The sequence below is a fragment of the Apteryx mantelli genome, chromosome 7 (genome assembly GCF_036417845.1).
Source record: "Apteryx mantelli isolate bAptMan1 chromosome 7, bAptMan1.hap1, whole genome shotgun sequence".
In the NCBI taxonomy this organism is placed as follows: domain Eukaryota; kingdom Metazoa; phylum Chordata; class Aves; order Apterygiformes; family Apterygidae; genus Apteryx; species Apteryx mantelli.
This window is the reverse complement of record NC_089984.1, coordinates 17,841,346-17,855,369: the sequence shown is the minus strand read 5'-3', so window position 1 is coordinate 17,855,369 and position 14,024 is coordinate 17,841,346. Positions and strand designations below refer to the sequence as shown.

At 38.8% G+C, this 14,024-nt stretch overlaps 1 protein-coding gene across 2 annotated transcripts in view; it reads right to left on the bottom strand.

The window, feature by feature from the left end:
- Positions 1-14,024, bottom strand: part of DLG5 (discs large MAGUK scaffold protein 5) — a 123,689-nt gene that overhangs the window by 66,935 nt on the left and 42,730 nt on the right. For both annotated transcript variants that reach the window (XM_067299875.1, XM_013960255.2), the window contains exon 2: positions 7,550-7,618. In XM_067299875.1, coding sequence (XP_067155976.1) covers positions 7,550-7,618 — 69 coding nt within the window. The remainder of the gene's footprint in view (positions 1-7,549; positions 7,619-14,024) is intronic.

Genomic DNA, 14,024 nt, shown 5'->3' with positions numbered 1-14,024 from the left:
AAAGAAAATGAAAAGGGGCTTGGGTGACAACACAGAAATCAGGATAGACTGGTCCTGAACTCTTACATGAGTCACGTCAGTCACATTATACAAGTTACATCAGTCCTTGCTCTGTTCCTCTGTTAGGACTATGACAATTACTGAAGGTTGATAGAAAAATTTCAGTGTGAAGAGGTACTACTAACGTGAAAGTGAAGGAGACTTCATAAATTAGCTCCAAATCCCAGCTATTTTTGCGCTTTTGTTTCTGGGTAGTGAAAAGGGCATGAAACATGGACACAATTGCTGTGGTCTGTAAAAGAAAACATCGCTAAGTCGGTGGGCATCCTATGCTTGGGAGTGAGTCAACATCCTTTTGCAAGATTTCTTGTGTAAGTGGCAAGAACTCCCCTACTTTCTTATTGGACAAAAATGCATACTTCACGTTTACAGCAATAACTAAACATGGGCTATTACAAGAACAGAGAAGCTTACTGAGACAATAATTTTGAAAAAAATTACTAGGGATTCTTGTTTTAAGTTGACCCCAAAATTACCGGTAGGTCAGTAGTTCTGCTATCCTCTCTGTATCTAAACAAGAAAAAAAATCTGGTAAAGAGACATGGATTTTCTACATAGTTTGGGGAGTCATCCTGTGTATTTACAGCTGAACCTCAAGTATTCATCTTTCTATGTCTGTATGCTTTCTCCTTGGGGCTAACTAAAAATAACTTTGTCAGAATGTTTAATTCTTTCTGCCTATGGGCCCAAATGGGTGCGTAAGCATTCTGAAGAATTTGGTCAGCAGCAGGACAAGGACAGATAGTGATCCTGAATGTAATGGGTACCACTGGGTTGTTCTTTAACATCTAAAATAATGAAGAAAGCAACATGACTTACTAGTAGCAAAGGCATCTGTGAGCCTTTGCCTCCATTGTCTCCATGCAATTACAGAATTTACATTTTTGGTCCTAAAATCTAACGTACTGATCAGACTGGGATCAGCTTAACTCACCCTCTGCCTCCATGCTGCTTTTTACCATAGATGATGTATCTGGGGTTTTTGTCTGTATCAGCTAACACAAAAAGATAGATGTAACCCAGTTCCATCCCAGTACAGTTAGATGACTGTGCTGCCAGTACACACAGGCTGGCTGGACATGGGTTAGTCTGGCTGGACATGGTCTGGAAGAAGTGACAGAGACCTTTGTCCAACTCTGTCCCTGACTTGAGGCTTACCCCTGCACAGATCCAAGGTGGTAAGTCTCGAGTCTCTATTAGGTAAGGAATCTCTGCACCATGCTTCATTTCACATTATTAAGCCTGGCCCTGAAGACACCATAGGTTAAGGCTACCAACAACCGAGGAAACACCAGAACCCAGGCTGTCGGACTAGCTGTCTAAAGAAATCAGCTTTAATACTAACAATGTTCTTGTCAAAGCTTTTCTCCAGGAATAATACTGATATATAAATTAAGAAAATATATGTACTCAGGAATGCAGGCATCGTTACAACTCTAAAAATGAGGGTGTCATGTTTCTAAAAGGAGAAGGAAGGTGGGGGGCGAGGTGAAGCAACACTTGGGAGCAATTATTCATGTTTTCTTCTGACTCTCAAAGTAAATCTTGGTTAGAGGTGCTCATATAAGGGAAAGGAGAGGTTGGTGTCCTAAAATCCTCCTCCCCTACAGTCCTTGGCTCATTTGTACTGCTCTAATCCCCCCAAACCTCAAGTCTTCCTGCTCAGCATTCCCAGCTCTCCAGTCCTCTTACCTCTACCCCAGTCCATCCCATCCCGACCTGCCCTACCTTACTGGCACTATAGAAACCATATCATCTGTCATCCTAAACCTTACTTCCCAGTGTGTTCCACATATTTTTCTGCCCAAGTCCCCAAACTCTTGCTCCAAGGTCCCAAACTTCCACCTTAAGCTCCCTTCTACTCAGACCTATGAATCATAGGCTCCAAACCTCTGTACTCAGACTTATCTCAGACTTTCCAACTTACCACAGAGCTCAAAGGTCACCCAACCCGAAGCTTTCTTGTACCTTGCGGCTCCCATTTCTCACATCCCAAACTCTCCAAGCTGGAAGCCTTACATTTTCTGTTCCCCTCTCCTCCTTCTTCTGCCTGTTAACTCCCCTGCAACTTCACATTTAACTTTCATGTACCTCCCAGTAGCTAATCATCACCCTTGCACCCTTGCTATCACTACTTGCTCTCCTCTCCCAGCTCTTGCAAAGCTCCAGCTCTTACACTGGCACAGGTTTTAACACTCTGGGCTACATTTACCAAAATCTACTGGAATGGGACTCTGAGGGTTGAAAAATAAGTTACTAGCAAAGAGAATGGAGACCTCTGTGGAGGTGCATATTTGTGCCTTTGCTACAAATAAGGCATTTTTTCCTCCTTCACAATTAGTTCTGTGTCTAGATATGAACAGACAGACGAGGTAGCTCTCTCATCTTCCTGCAGGAACTGCTGCTTCTCTGATGACCGTCACCACCACAGGCTTGTCCTCCCCTAAGGGGCACAAGTGCCTGCCCAGCTGCTCAGAGCCTGGAGATGCAGGCATAGTACATGCAGCAGGATAAACAGAGAGAGGAGCCCAAGGCACCAGCTGGAGCAGGAGAAAACTGTGAGGCTCTGCAAGTGCCGCATCATACTGTGCACTGAATGCCTTCCTCACACACCATGAAAAACTCTTCACATTGAACCTGTTCCCTTCATTACCAAAACTTGCGAGATGTACACGGCCTTCTTTCTGACTAAATCAAACAAATGAACAACAGCCAACTAACTGCTAAACACTGTATTAAAAAGATCAATTCTATTACACAAGAGAAGTATTTTCATAACAGAGCATCTGTTACAGATAGAATTAAGTCAAGGGAATCAACTGTAAGCAAGCAATGTATTTACCTGTTTACAACACTGTATCAGGTAGCATAAAAATCTATCAGCAAGGATTTACTCCCAATTCATGAAAGACAGGAGAAAGGACTGTGGCACCACAACAGACTGCAGATCTAACAGATTGATATTCAAAAGATTATCAAAATGATTTTGCTTTTCCCCTACACTACCATCAGGCTTGCCTTTCCCACAGGGAATACAATCTGTTGATAAACTCTGTTCATGCATAAACATATCAGGATTGATAATCATTAGCATCAGTTCATTTATCCCACATTATTAATGTTTTACTAGTATTCATTATTTTGGGGGATCAGGATTCCAAGCTATCCACTGTATAAAATTACCCACAAAGAAGGTACAGCCTTGCCACAGACAGTTCTTGGAAGGTATTTACACCATTTCCAGCACTGTGACCTATGCGAGAACAGATACAGCAGTTTTACAGAGCAAGCTGTCCTAGCAGCATTCTACCCACCTCAAAAAAAAATCCCAACAAACAAACAAGAAAAACCCAACACACACACAAGAAAGGGGACATGCACTAGCGTTTTAGATTAAACATCATACATCAATGCCAATAGATATTTCAGGAGCTGGAAGTATACTAAAAAGCCAGATATGCCTGTGCTGGCAATGCTACTTCTAGTACCTGAGTATCAGGAGCTAGTTCAGTTCTCATTGTTGGCAGAATGCAGTGAGCATGATGGCTTACTCATCATACAGACTATCCCCTGGCCATTCAACATCTTCCCCAGAAAGCAATGAGAGTAACTGAGATCTAAGTCACAAGTCTTGGCAAAAACTGATTTTCTAAAAATGAAAATTTTATCCAAGTTCACTGCAACAACCTTCCAACCTGATCTCTCTTGCCGAGGCTGCAAACTGTCACTCCCTCTTTCCAAACAGAGAGAAACTGAAATTGCCAGAACTGCCATTCTGGACCCGAACAAAGACCTGTCCAGTCAGTTACCCCATCTCTGAACTGCAGCCGGTGTGAATGCAATACGCAACGACTGTGCTTCCCCACAACGCTCCTCTGCTCTCTAGTGACCATCAGCTCAGTGATTTATCCAACCCAGGGATTTTTCCTCCACAAATTTGTCCAGTTGTTTTTCAAGCCCATATCAAATTTTAGCATCTAGAGCACGTTCTAGCTCCTTGTTTCAAATATACATTATATGAAAAAGTATATCATGGTAGTTTAATATGACATCCATTGGCTTTTGTATTAGGAGTATTACACATCCATTCTCCACTCTCCTTCCCCAAGACACCTCAAGACACCTCAAGCATCTATCGTATTGCCACTTCTAGGCCAAAGAACCCCAGCCCATTTAGGTGGTCCCTGTAGAGAGGCTGCTCCACAAATGGTCATTCCTGTTGCTGCTCTCTTTGCTTGCTGTCCTAACTTTTTTTTTTTTAAATGGGACAGTCAGAACTGCAAATATACCTAAGATGCAGGCACACCATAGATTTATACAGTGATAACATGGTATTTTCTCTCCTCTCCTAATCCTAACACCATGCTTTTTTTTTGACCAACACTGAGCCAATGATTTTTTCAAACTATCTTTTAAGATATTCTTAGAACTATTTTAGTTCTTAGATTGAGGTCTACTTCAGAGAAATAAGCCCAATTATTATATACATCAGCTTCACAAATGAAGTCAGAAAACTTGGACTGCTGTAAAACTGATATAATCATCTCAATTTCACCAACATCCTGGCTTATTTGGAACTATTTCAAAACAAGACCATTTAATTAAGAACACTGGCAGCAGAAAAAACCTCCAACAACATCTAGTATGATTAAGGTTGGGAAGATGGAGCACAGGGATGTACTCTTCACTAGTAACTTTTATGAAATATGGAGTCCATAGAGTACAAATGAAAGGTTGCATTAGCTCTCCTAGTTAGACAATGCTAAGATTCACTGTTCTTTACCTGGGCTTAAAATAGTACCTCGATATCTTTCATTTCCTCTGAAAGGTAAAACATGTTTCTAATCTGACAATCAGAAGAAGGTGGACCACAAATTAATGAAAACAAGAGGATCACCTGAGTGCTTTGAACTCAGAAAGAGTAAAACAGATCCCTTTCCTCACCCACAAGGAAAGTACATGAGTGGAGAAATTAAAATATTCTTTTATATGCATGTGTGTGTACGTATAACTACCAGTGTCAAACTGAACGTATGCCAAAGCTTACATTGTCTCCAGACAACAAGCTATTTATCGCTTTCCACTGGTGCATTCATTTCACAGGCAAGACTTACTATTTCCACTGCACAACATTACACTTGCAAAAGTATATGCCAGTGAACAGGAAGGGGGTTATGCAAAATTCCTGAAACACTATAGCAACTTTGTATTTGTTGGGATTCCATTCAAAGAAGTCATATGAAGCCTTCAGGGAGTAGGCATGCAAACAGTATCGGTTAAGATGGCTTGTCACTCAACAAACTAGTACTAAAATAATTTGGCTGCAGCTTTCGAGTGACTTGCAAACACATCTATTAGTACATGCTGCTTATTAAGCAAAAGAATATTTCCTATTGATATCAGATCACATTAAAAACAGTCATCTCTTGTAGAACAAGATGAGAGTAGGATTGGGAGAAAAAACGATGTTCACAAATAACAAGTCTAAAACCAGACTATAGAACAAACATGCCAGCTTCAAATAAACAGAGTATCCCTGGCTGTTAATGCACTAAATATTAAACAGCTAATTCACTTTAATCATTTCAAGAAATCAAAACTATGAAGAATACTAGATTACAAATTCTGTTTAATAGTCGTTCACTTAATTTTTAGGTTATAAACGGCTTTGATCACTGCACAACCCAAAGACACGGAATACTTTCAAGGATAACCTTTTAGGTAAAATGTACAGATCAAGTATTTAGTATGAACTTAGAAATATTAAAGCATGAAACAAACAAAACATGGTCCAGAAAAAAAATCAGTTCGAGTCATATATGGAAATAATGGTTGTCTAAGAAGCATCATGCCAAATTCTAAATAAACATTCAGATATACTGCCATATTTTTAAACAAATGAGCAAAACATATTCTAAATGTAGTCTAATGCAAACTCAGTTCCCGGTTCTCCCTTGAAAGAAAATGTTTCGAGCAAAGTGGAAGTATTTTCATCGCGACATTACTACCTCAGTCTTATGAAACAACTTGCAAATGACTCCAGTCACACTGGAAAAAGGAAAGCTGCTAGACAGCCCTGATAAAAGCAAGCATAGTGCAGCAAAATAGCTAGTGCAGTGGCACATTAAACATCACTGAAGTACAATTCTATAGAAAATTAATAAAATAGAAAATTGAGAGCCTATATCTGTAGTTTGCAAGTGTGCACTGCTGAAGCAAAAGTTCCTAAACGAAACATCTCTTTGTGATGTCAAACACTAGCTGGTGATCTACCTACCTCTGCTTTCAAAACTGTAAAAGGATTAGCTACAAAGAATTGAGTACGTCCATTTACAACCCTATAAAAATTGCAAAAACAAGTTAAATACACTTGTCCTTTCTTAAAATCAGGGATACGGGACTAAGAAAGGACCACTTGCATCACTCACTCTTCACATGTCAGGACCACTTCATCTAATAATTCTTCCATAACCTTACTGTGTTCCACCTCAAAAGAACTTCTTTCTTTGGAAGGTTCCCTTTTTGAGTCTGGTTGTCCCAAAACATAAAAGCTTTCTTCTGTTTCCAGCCCCAATTTATTCATAGCAAATCAAACCATAACCTTTTTTCAGGTAGTGGCATACAAGTGTAATCTTGATAAAAATCAAACTAACACTTCACAGCTTCCCATTTTTTCAGCAAATAGTTTTGTTAAGCCTGAAATCCTGTTCCTGCATGCTGGAGTTAAAAGTTCAACTCAATGACTGCAACACATCCTTAAACAGACAACTGACTTGCCTCATGCTGTCAGGGTAGTCTACAGCTGCCTGGCACAACATCGGATCTTTAAACATGCAAGAGCCTATATTCCCTATCTAAAACTAAGCACTTTTATATAGATTTGACCACAGAAGCATCTGTATAAGTAAAGAGCAGAAAAACTGACAGCAGATATGGCTATTCCAAGATCATCTGGCTGCTGGGATTCTTTTGTCCACATAGCTTTTCCCTCCTTTTTTTTTTTTTTTTTTTTTTTTTTTTGAGGGGGGGAGATATTTTGCCTTTCACAGTGGCTTTAAAAATTGAGAAGTAAGGCAACTCATTGCATCTAAAAAAACATGTCAAATCTCTCTTGAAGCTTGCAACCACTGCTGAAAGTTTAAAGCCTGTATGACCTTGACTAATAATATTTTTAATTTCTTACAATGCTTCTGAATCTGACTACAGTTTACAAATATATAAACACATACACATATATGTACACACATAGGCAGTAACATGCATTTTATATAAGCAATAAGCCTAACAAGCTATGAAAATGTTTAACCCTATCTACAGAAAGCAGCTATACTTTTTCCTCATGAAGACACACGATCACTTCTTATAGTTCAACTCTAGTTATTTTATGTTATGTTACGACCCGAATCCATTTACTTTTCCCGAAGATAATAAAAATATTTTCTCAGCTTCCAAAAGATGCACATTAAGTTTAGATTAATACTTTACTCACCAATGCTACTCAGAGAACTGCTGCTTTCAGAATCAGAAGGCATTATGGACAGCACACTGTAAGTAGATCCTAAAATTAGAAAAATAAAGACATTATTTTTTCCTGTCTCCCCAAATCGGGCTAACCATTTCTCTTCCTGATACAGTAGAAGCCAAACACACTCAATTACAGAGAATAAGCATCACTAATATATAAAAGACTAATAGGAAAAGAATAATTTGTAAACGAACACAGCACTAGATGCTCAGCAAAAAGTTATTTCAGATGAAATGATAAAAGTGAATGCAACAAAACAGAACTAGTACAATGGTTATTTCAGATACACTGAAAATACGAGGTTTCTTCTCTAAATTATGAAGATTGATTGAAAGTGACGTGACTGACAACAGTCAGAATCTAATCTTGTCTTTTTAAACTACCAGCTTCTACTTCATTGCATTATTCATTTATATTCTTATCGTCAAGCTTCTTTCAGACTTAGGAAATTAATTTCACTGATAAGCGAATTCTGCTTGCATCCATTTGCAACTTTCAGCATCAAGCCCTAGAAGTGAGGGCCTACAAAATTACCTGCTGGTATTGATGATACTGACAGCAGATTTTTTCACATATAGATACATTGACAGACAGAGGCTTATTTTATTGTAGTTAATTTAGAAGTATGCTAGATTTTACTTACCAGAAGAACTAGAAAAACAGGTCCTATTTCAAAACCTTACAATTTAAGCAGCTCTAACATCCCTCATAAACAAGACTAACATCCCACAGAAAAGACAGGAAGTGATTATGTGGAAAAGTGATTTGAAATCTGGTAGACTTTCTGCACAAAGCAGGATATGAAACCTGTCTTCACAATAGCCAAGCTCAAAGGCAGTTTCAGTACTTCTAAGAGTTATCATTCTCATAGTCTTTCTTTTTATGTTTCAGTGTCTGCCTCTTCCTTTCTCTTTGAAACTAAAAAATGAAAGCTGAAAAGGAGCATGAGATCTGACAAACAGATTTACGTTTCAAATGGATTAAAGAAAAGACAGTCTAGAAAGTAAGAACATCCTAGTTTTTCCCTCATCTCTTCCACTTCCTATTAGGAAAAACACAATACCTATAACTATCACAGTCTTAGAGGAAGGAAAGATGAGACATGATGAAGATGAGAAATTTACTAACACGAGCATCAAAAGTGAACTGACTTTAAAAATAAAGAATGAAAAAATTCCCCCCCCCCCCCAAACACACACACTTAGGGACAGATCTTCAGCCAGTAAAACTGACATGGTATCCACAACCTCAGTCAGGTCCATTTAGCTACACACACACGCTATCAAATTTGATAAAATAAAAAAGCAGGTTTTGTCTAGGTGAAAGCAAAGTTTAAAAAGTACTTTAATGTAAGGAGAACTCCTTCTCAGCAAACCCTCTAATTTTACTGGCAGGCGTTACTGAAAAAAAGCACCAAAAAGGAAGTGGGTCATGAAGCAGCTCGTTTCACCTGACAAATAGTCATGCAAAAAAAAAAAAAGATTCAAAATATATTGGTTACAAATAATTCTAGTTGATTAGACAGGATTTTTTTTTCCAAATAAAACACATGACAAGCATGCCACATTGATACAGTGACTTCAGAAAAAAACATCAGCTGCCCATTTTTGCTTCCATTTCAAAAGTAACTATTTAAGCTGTGTTCTTATTTTATTAGAGGTCATTAAAAGAAAGATGATTTCAGCAGTAATTAAAATAAATCTCTTTGCATATTCTGAAGTCATATTTGACTTGCAACAATTCTTGTAGTCTGGACAGGAAGGATTAGAATAGCAGCACAAGCTGAAAAAAACAGATCAATATATTAAAGTAGGACATTTTATGACAGACAGCTCGTACCAATATTGAATCAAGACTCAGTGAGACTCGAACAAAATAAAGCCTTGTGCCAATAAGTGAGAGTTCATTGTACTTGGCAAAAGTAGAAGATCCAAAAAGAGATCCAGTTGCTACGACCATAATAAAAAATGGGGAAAAATACCAAAGTTTATAGATTTGAATTCACAAAGAAGTAATTTACTATTCTGTAATTGGACAGGATGACTCCAGATACCTAGATAAATACCCAAGATACTCTTAATTCAGGTGGACCAAACTGGTATGACGTGGATTTTGCTCTGTTTCTTTCAGTCTTCCTGCGCTACCATTATTAAATCACATATTTGCTGTACCTCTATTTCCCACCTCAAAGTTCTTTTTTTTAAGGATAAACTGATCAAATTGGAAAGCTCTCAAGTCTGCTGGCTATGTGCACTCATAAAGACGTCCAAAGCAAAATAAAAGTATCCACAGACTTTTCTTCCTGACACTTCAGGCTAATCAAAAGTCAGATTTAATAATCAGCATGAAATTTTTAACAGGTGCTTAAGATACATTAAGGTGCATGCCATCCATCATCTCAAGTTTTAAAAAAAATGATCCCTTTAGGTTTAGACTTAGATGTATAATACTACTTAAAAATAATTGCTACTATAAATCTACATATAATGAACTACTGCAGAGCATGTTTTCAAGTAATACAGCAACTCTTGTCAAAGCACTGGGTATTAGAAGGCAACTATAGCCTCTATGAGCATTCACACTAAGCTAAAAAGGTTGCTAGCGACCCATCTCATGACAGGATAGGCCCCTTCCTTACGTAACAGCAAGATTCCCAAGCCAACAAAAAGATGCACGAAATAAAAACCTTCACAAACTAAGTGTTTTACCCCTGTGTAGATGTGGAATTGGAACCCACAAAGTGAAAAAAGGCATAGAAGAAAACATGCAAAGGTTGAAGCAAAAATCAGTAAGGTGACATTCTGCAGCCATCTTATTGACTATGATTGAAAGCAAAGCTTATATTCCCACACCATTTGGCTCAACAACAAATTTTCTACAACAGTGTTTTATTTGCTCCTTACTTAGGCCACTATTGTCAACATTCTTTCACGTGCATACACTCAAGTGATGCTTAACTGACATGCAGAGTTGAACAGAAATGACATACAAGTAACACTTGACTATGTTGGTGGGTTTTTTTAATTCACAGGAAATGAGTCCATTCTTTGTAGCATGTGCCACCACTATCAGTGGCAATATCAGTTAAGTGTCAGAAGCAATAATCAGAGGATCCTACATAGCTTTCACAATATCAGTCTTTACCTACTGAATCAAAAATATATCCAATGACTGAATTCAGACAAAAGTAGCATCTTAATGAATTAATGAAATAATGAAACTAGCAGGGCTTGAAAATGTTCTCAGACAGCATTTCCCCACCCTGTGGGTTTCCTCCTCATATAGCAAATGAAAATGCACAAAACCACCCCAGGAGGGGTTTGGACATGGGGAAAAAGATGAGGGGAAAAAAAACATACAAGCTAGTTTCTGTAACCAAAGGCACTCGAAAATCCCATTATTCATGAACCACATAATCACAGTATTTTAAGAAGTTTATTGCAAAACTGTTCTCTTGCTCCCTTCCCCCCCCCAAGCAAATAATTTTCATTTTATTTCAAACACTTAACTTTCTGGATGGCCATTCATCTTGTCAAATTCCACACACACACACACACACACACACACACACAAACACCCACACAGATCACAAAATGTATCAAGAGGCCACAGCTATTTTCAAGTTAATGTTGAAAGTCTTTCACAGTGGGGGGGTTTGTGTGCCTTTCATTATACTTTCCCAAATATTTGTCTCTCCCCCCCCCCCAACTATTCAGCTGGCATGCCAAAGTCACCCAGTACAAAACTTGTTACATTACATTTCATTTCAATTCACTGACTCATAAAAATTACTGACATATTCTGTACGTTCAAAATTACAACAAGAAATAACAGGATTCTGACGAACACAGTGGCTTCCATTCATATTTAATTAGGAAAAAAAAAGAAGTGACCTGACTTTTACAGATACACATCTGTACAGAGAGAAGAGCAGCATAAATGTCCTCTCTTCTGCACAGCGGACTTGCTTTTGGGGCCTTTTCTTTCAGCTCATCCTGATTTGAACTGCAGATCATTTCCTGGCTTTATTGGACAGCTCTGGCAGAGCAGAGGTATTTAGAAGCTGCTCCTGAATATACCTGAGATTCTTAAGAAAACCCATCTCCTTCTATTTTTGACAGTTAGAAGCAAGTCAAATTTCCTTATGTTACTACCATCTTTATCAGTCTGACAACAGAAAGGCTACAAGCTTTCAAAATTGGGAAGAGAACCGGTTGTCTAACTTTGAATTTTGCTTTCAAGTCACCCCTGGGGACAACAGAGGAACTGGATTCTAGTTTTCCTCCACCCTCCACGCGCGGTCCATGCGGACACACTGATACACGCTCCCCTCGTTAGGGAAGATAACGATGGTGGAAGACAAAGTGCAGCACATCCTAGGAAGACACCAGCTGCCAAGTCACACTAGCTCCTCGCCAGCGATGCCAAGCCAGACGCAGACATCGCCACCAGGCGACGCGGCCCTGGCACGGGCTGCTCGTGCCGCCACGCCACGCAGAGCATCGGCCGAGGAAGCTGAAAGCACAAAGGAAACACTACACTGGTGAGATTCAATTATAAATCCAAAATTAAAACAAAACATCTTTTTCTGCCTTTCTAACCTTTAAATTGTGAAACACCACATAATACTGTGCATCACCTATATTTCAAAGGGAGACTAAAAAGGCAAACCAACTAATCTCAAAGCAAAGCCTCTGAAATAAGAATAACTTCTGTAAGAAAGCAGAGCACAGAACCGAGTGAAATTTCTCCTAGGACTAAACACTAAGTTGTTCAATGACTTTTGAGGAGGAAAGAAAAAAAGAAAAACACACCCAGAACACCGTGTTCAAATTTCATTTCGTGGAGATCAGCTTAATTTCAGGATTACTATTCCTGCCTAGAAACCTCTCATCCTCCTCCATACAAATACATATATGCACACACGCTCTGCTCACGTCTCTGAAGAATACTGTATCTAGGTGGACTGCAGATCCATTATACAGACTGGCAAAATAAGATACAGAGAACTTAAATAACTTCCCAAAATTCATTCCACATGTGCTTTATTTTACATTTTATTTTTTCCAAAATGCACTTTACTCTCAAATACTTACAAAACTATAAATATACTTCAACTGAAAGAGATCTTGACAAGTCTAAAGGCTATTTTATCTCTCAGATAGGGTATACTAAGTAGATAATTGTGTAAGACTAAGTATAATTACTTCCTCAGACATATACCTTAAGGACGGGACCAAAGAGGCAGGTATACTGACCCTGTTTCAATGTGTGAAGAATAGGGGTCTAATTTAAGGAACATCAGGGGTTTCATCCCACAAGATGGGGAGTGCTCTGACCTCAGCTGTACAGATCTTCACCATGTCACCCATCTTTAAGGGCATTAGTAGTATTGCTGACTTCTAAATTAAGAATGTTCCATAATCAGAACACTTAACTCTTCGTAGGACAGAGGCTGGAAGGAACGCTTTGTCTACACCAATTCCTTCTGCTACACCTCTGCTTGTAAGGATGACATTAAACGCCCTCTTCACGCTCCCCTGCTGTGCATTTGCCACTCTTAATTAAACTCTACTTTTCCTCCCACCTCCTTTCCCGCTCTGCGATTGCTGGCTGATTCCACTTCTTGTCAGCAAATGATTTTCCTGACGGAGGTCCAGCGCACCGGATGAGAGGGCAGCATCACGAATGTTGGTTTATCCACATCTCAGCTCACCCAACTAAACTGACTCTGGCAGGACACTCACTTGCTGTGCGGGAGCTAAAAACTTTGATTAAAACTGGAAATGACCCAGATTACAATGTTCCCATTGCTTTTCACATTACAACAAACAAAACTGCCCAAGGAGCTTATGATCACATGCATCTGCCATGCTCCATCTCTGAGGCTAGTCTCTTCCTGGAAGCTGCGTAGCCAGGTTTGTCAGAAACCATAAAACACAATAGGATCTCGTAAGCTGTGTGACAGTCGGATAGAAGTCCTGACCTCGTACAGTACTTTCAATAGGAAAGGCCAGCTTTATTTCAGATGTTTCACAGTTACCTGTAAGGCTGAGGAACTCCAGCCACAAAGAGTACAAACTTAGCAGTAAAGGTAAAACTGCAGCAGAGGTCTCATCAGTGAAAGTTGGCTGTCTCTTCTCCCATATGCTTTTAAACACAGCTTTATTGCATGTTTTGCATACCTAAGGATCCCTAATACTGTGCCTTGAAGTATAAAAGTCTTTATTTTTAGCACATTGTGAAGAGTGAAAGGAACATTAAATTGCTTTTTAAAGAATCAAGCAGCTCAAAATCTACAATTTGCATTTCCCAAATGCCTCACAGTCTTTAACCCTATCTCTACAAAATTTTTAAAGTTCATTTTCTTTTTACAATGGAAAAAATATTTTACCACATATGTAAGAAGTATTAAAATACAAATATTAAAGGCACGGTT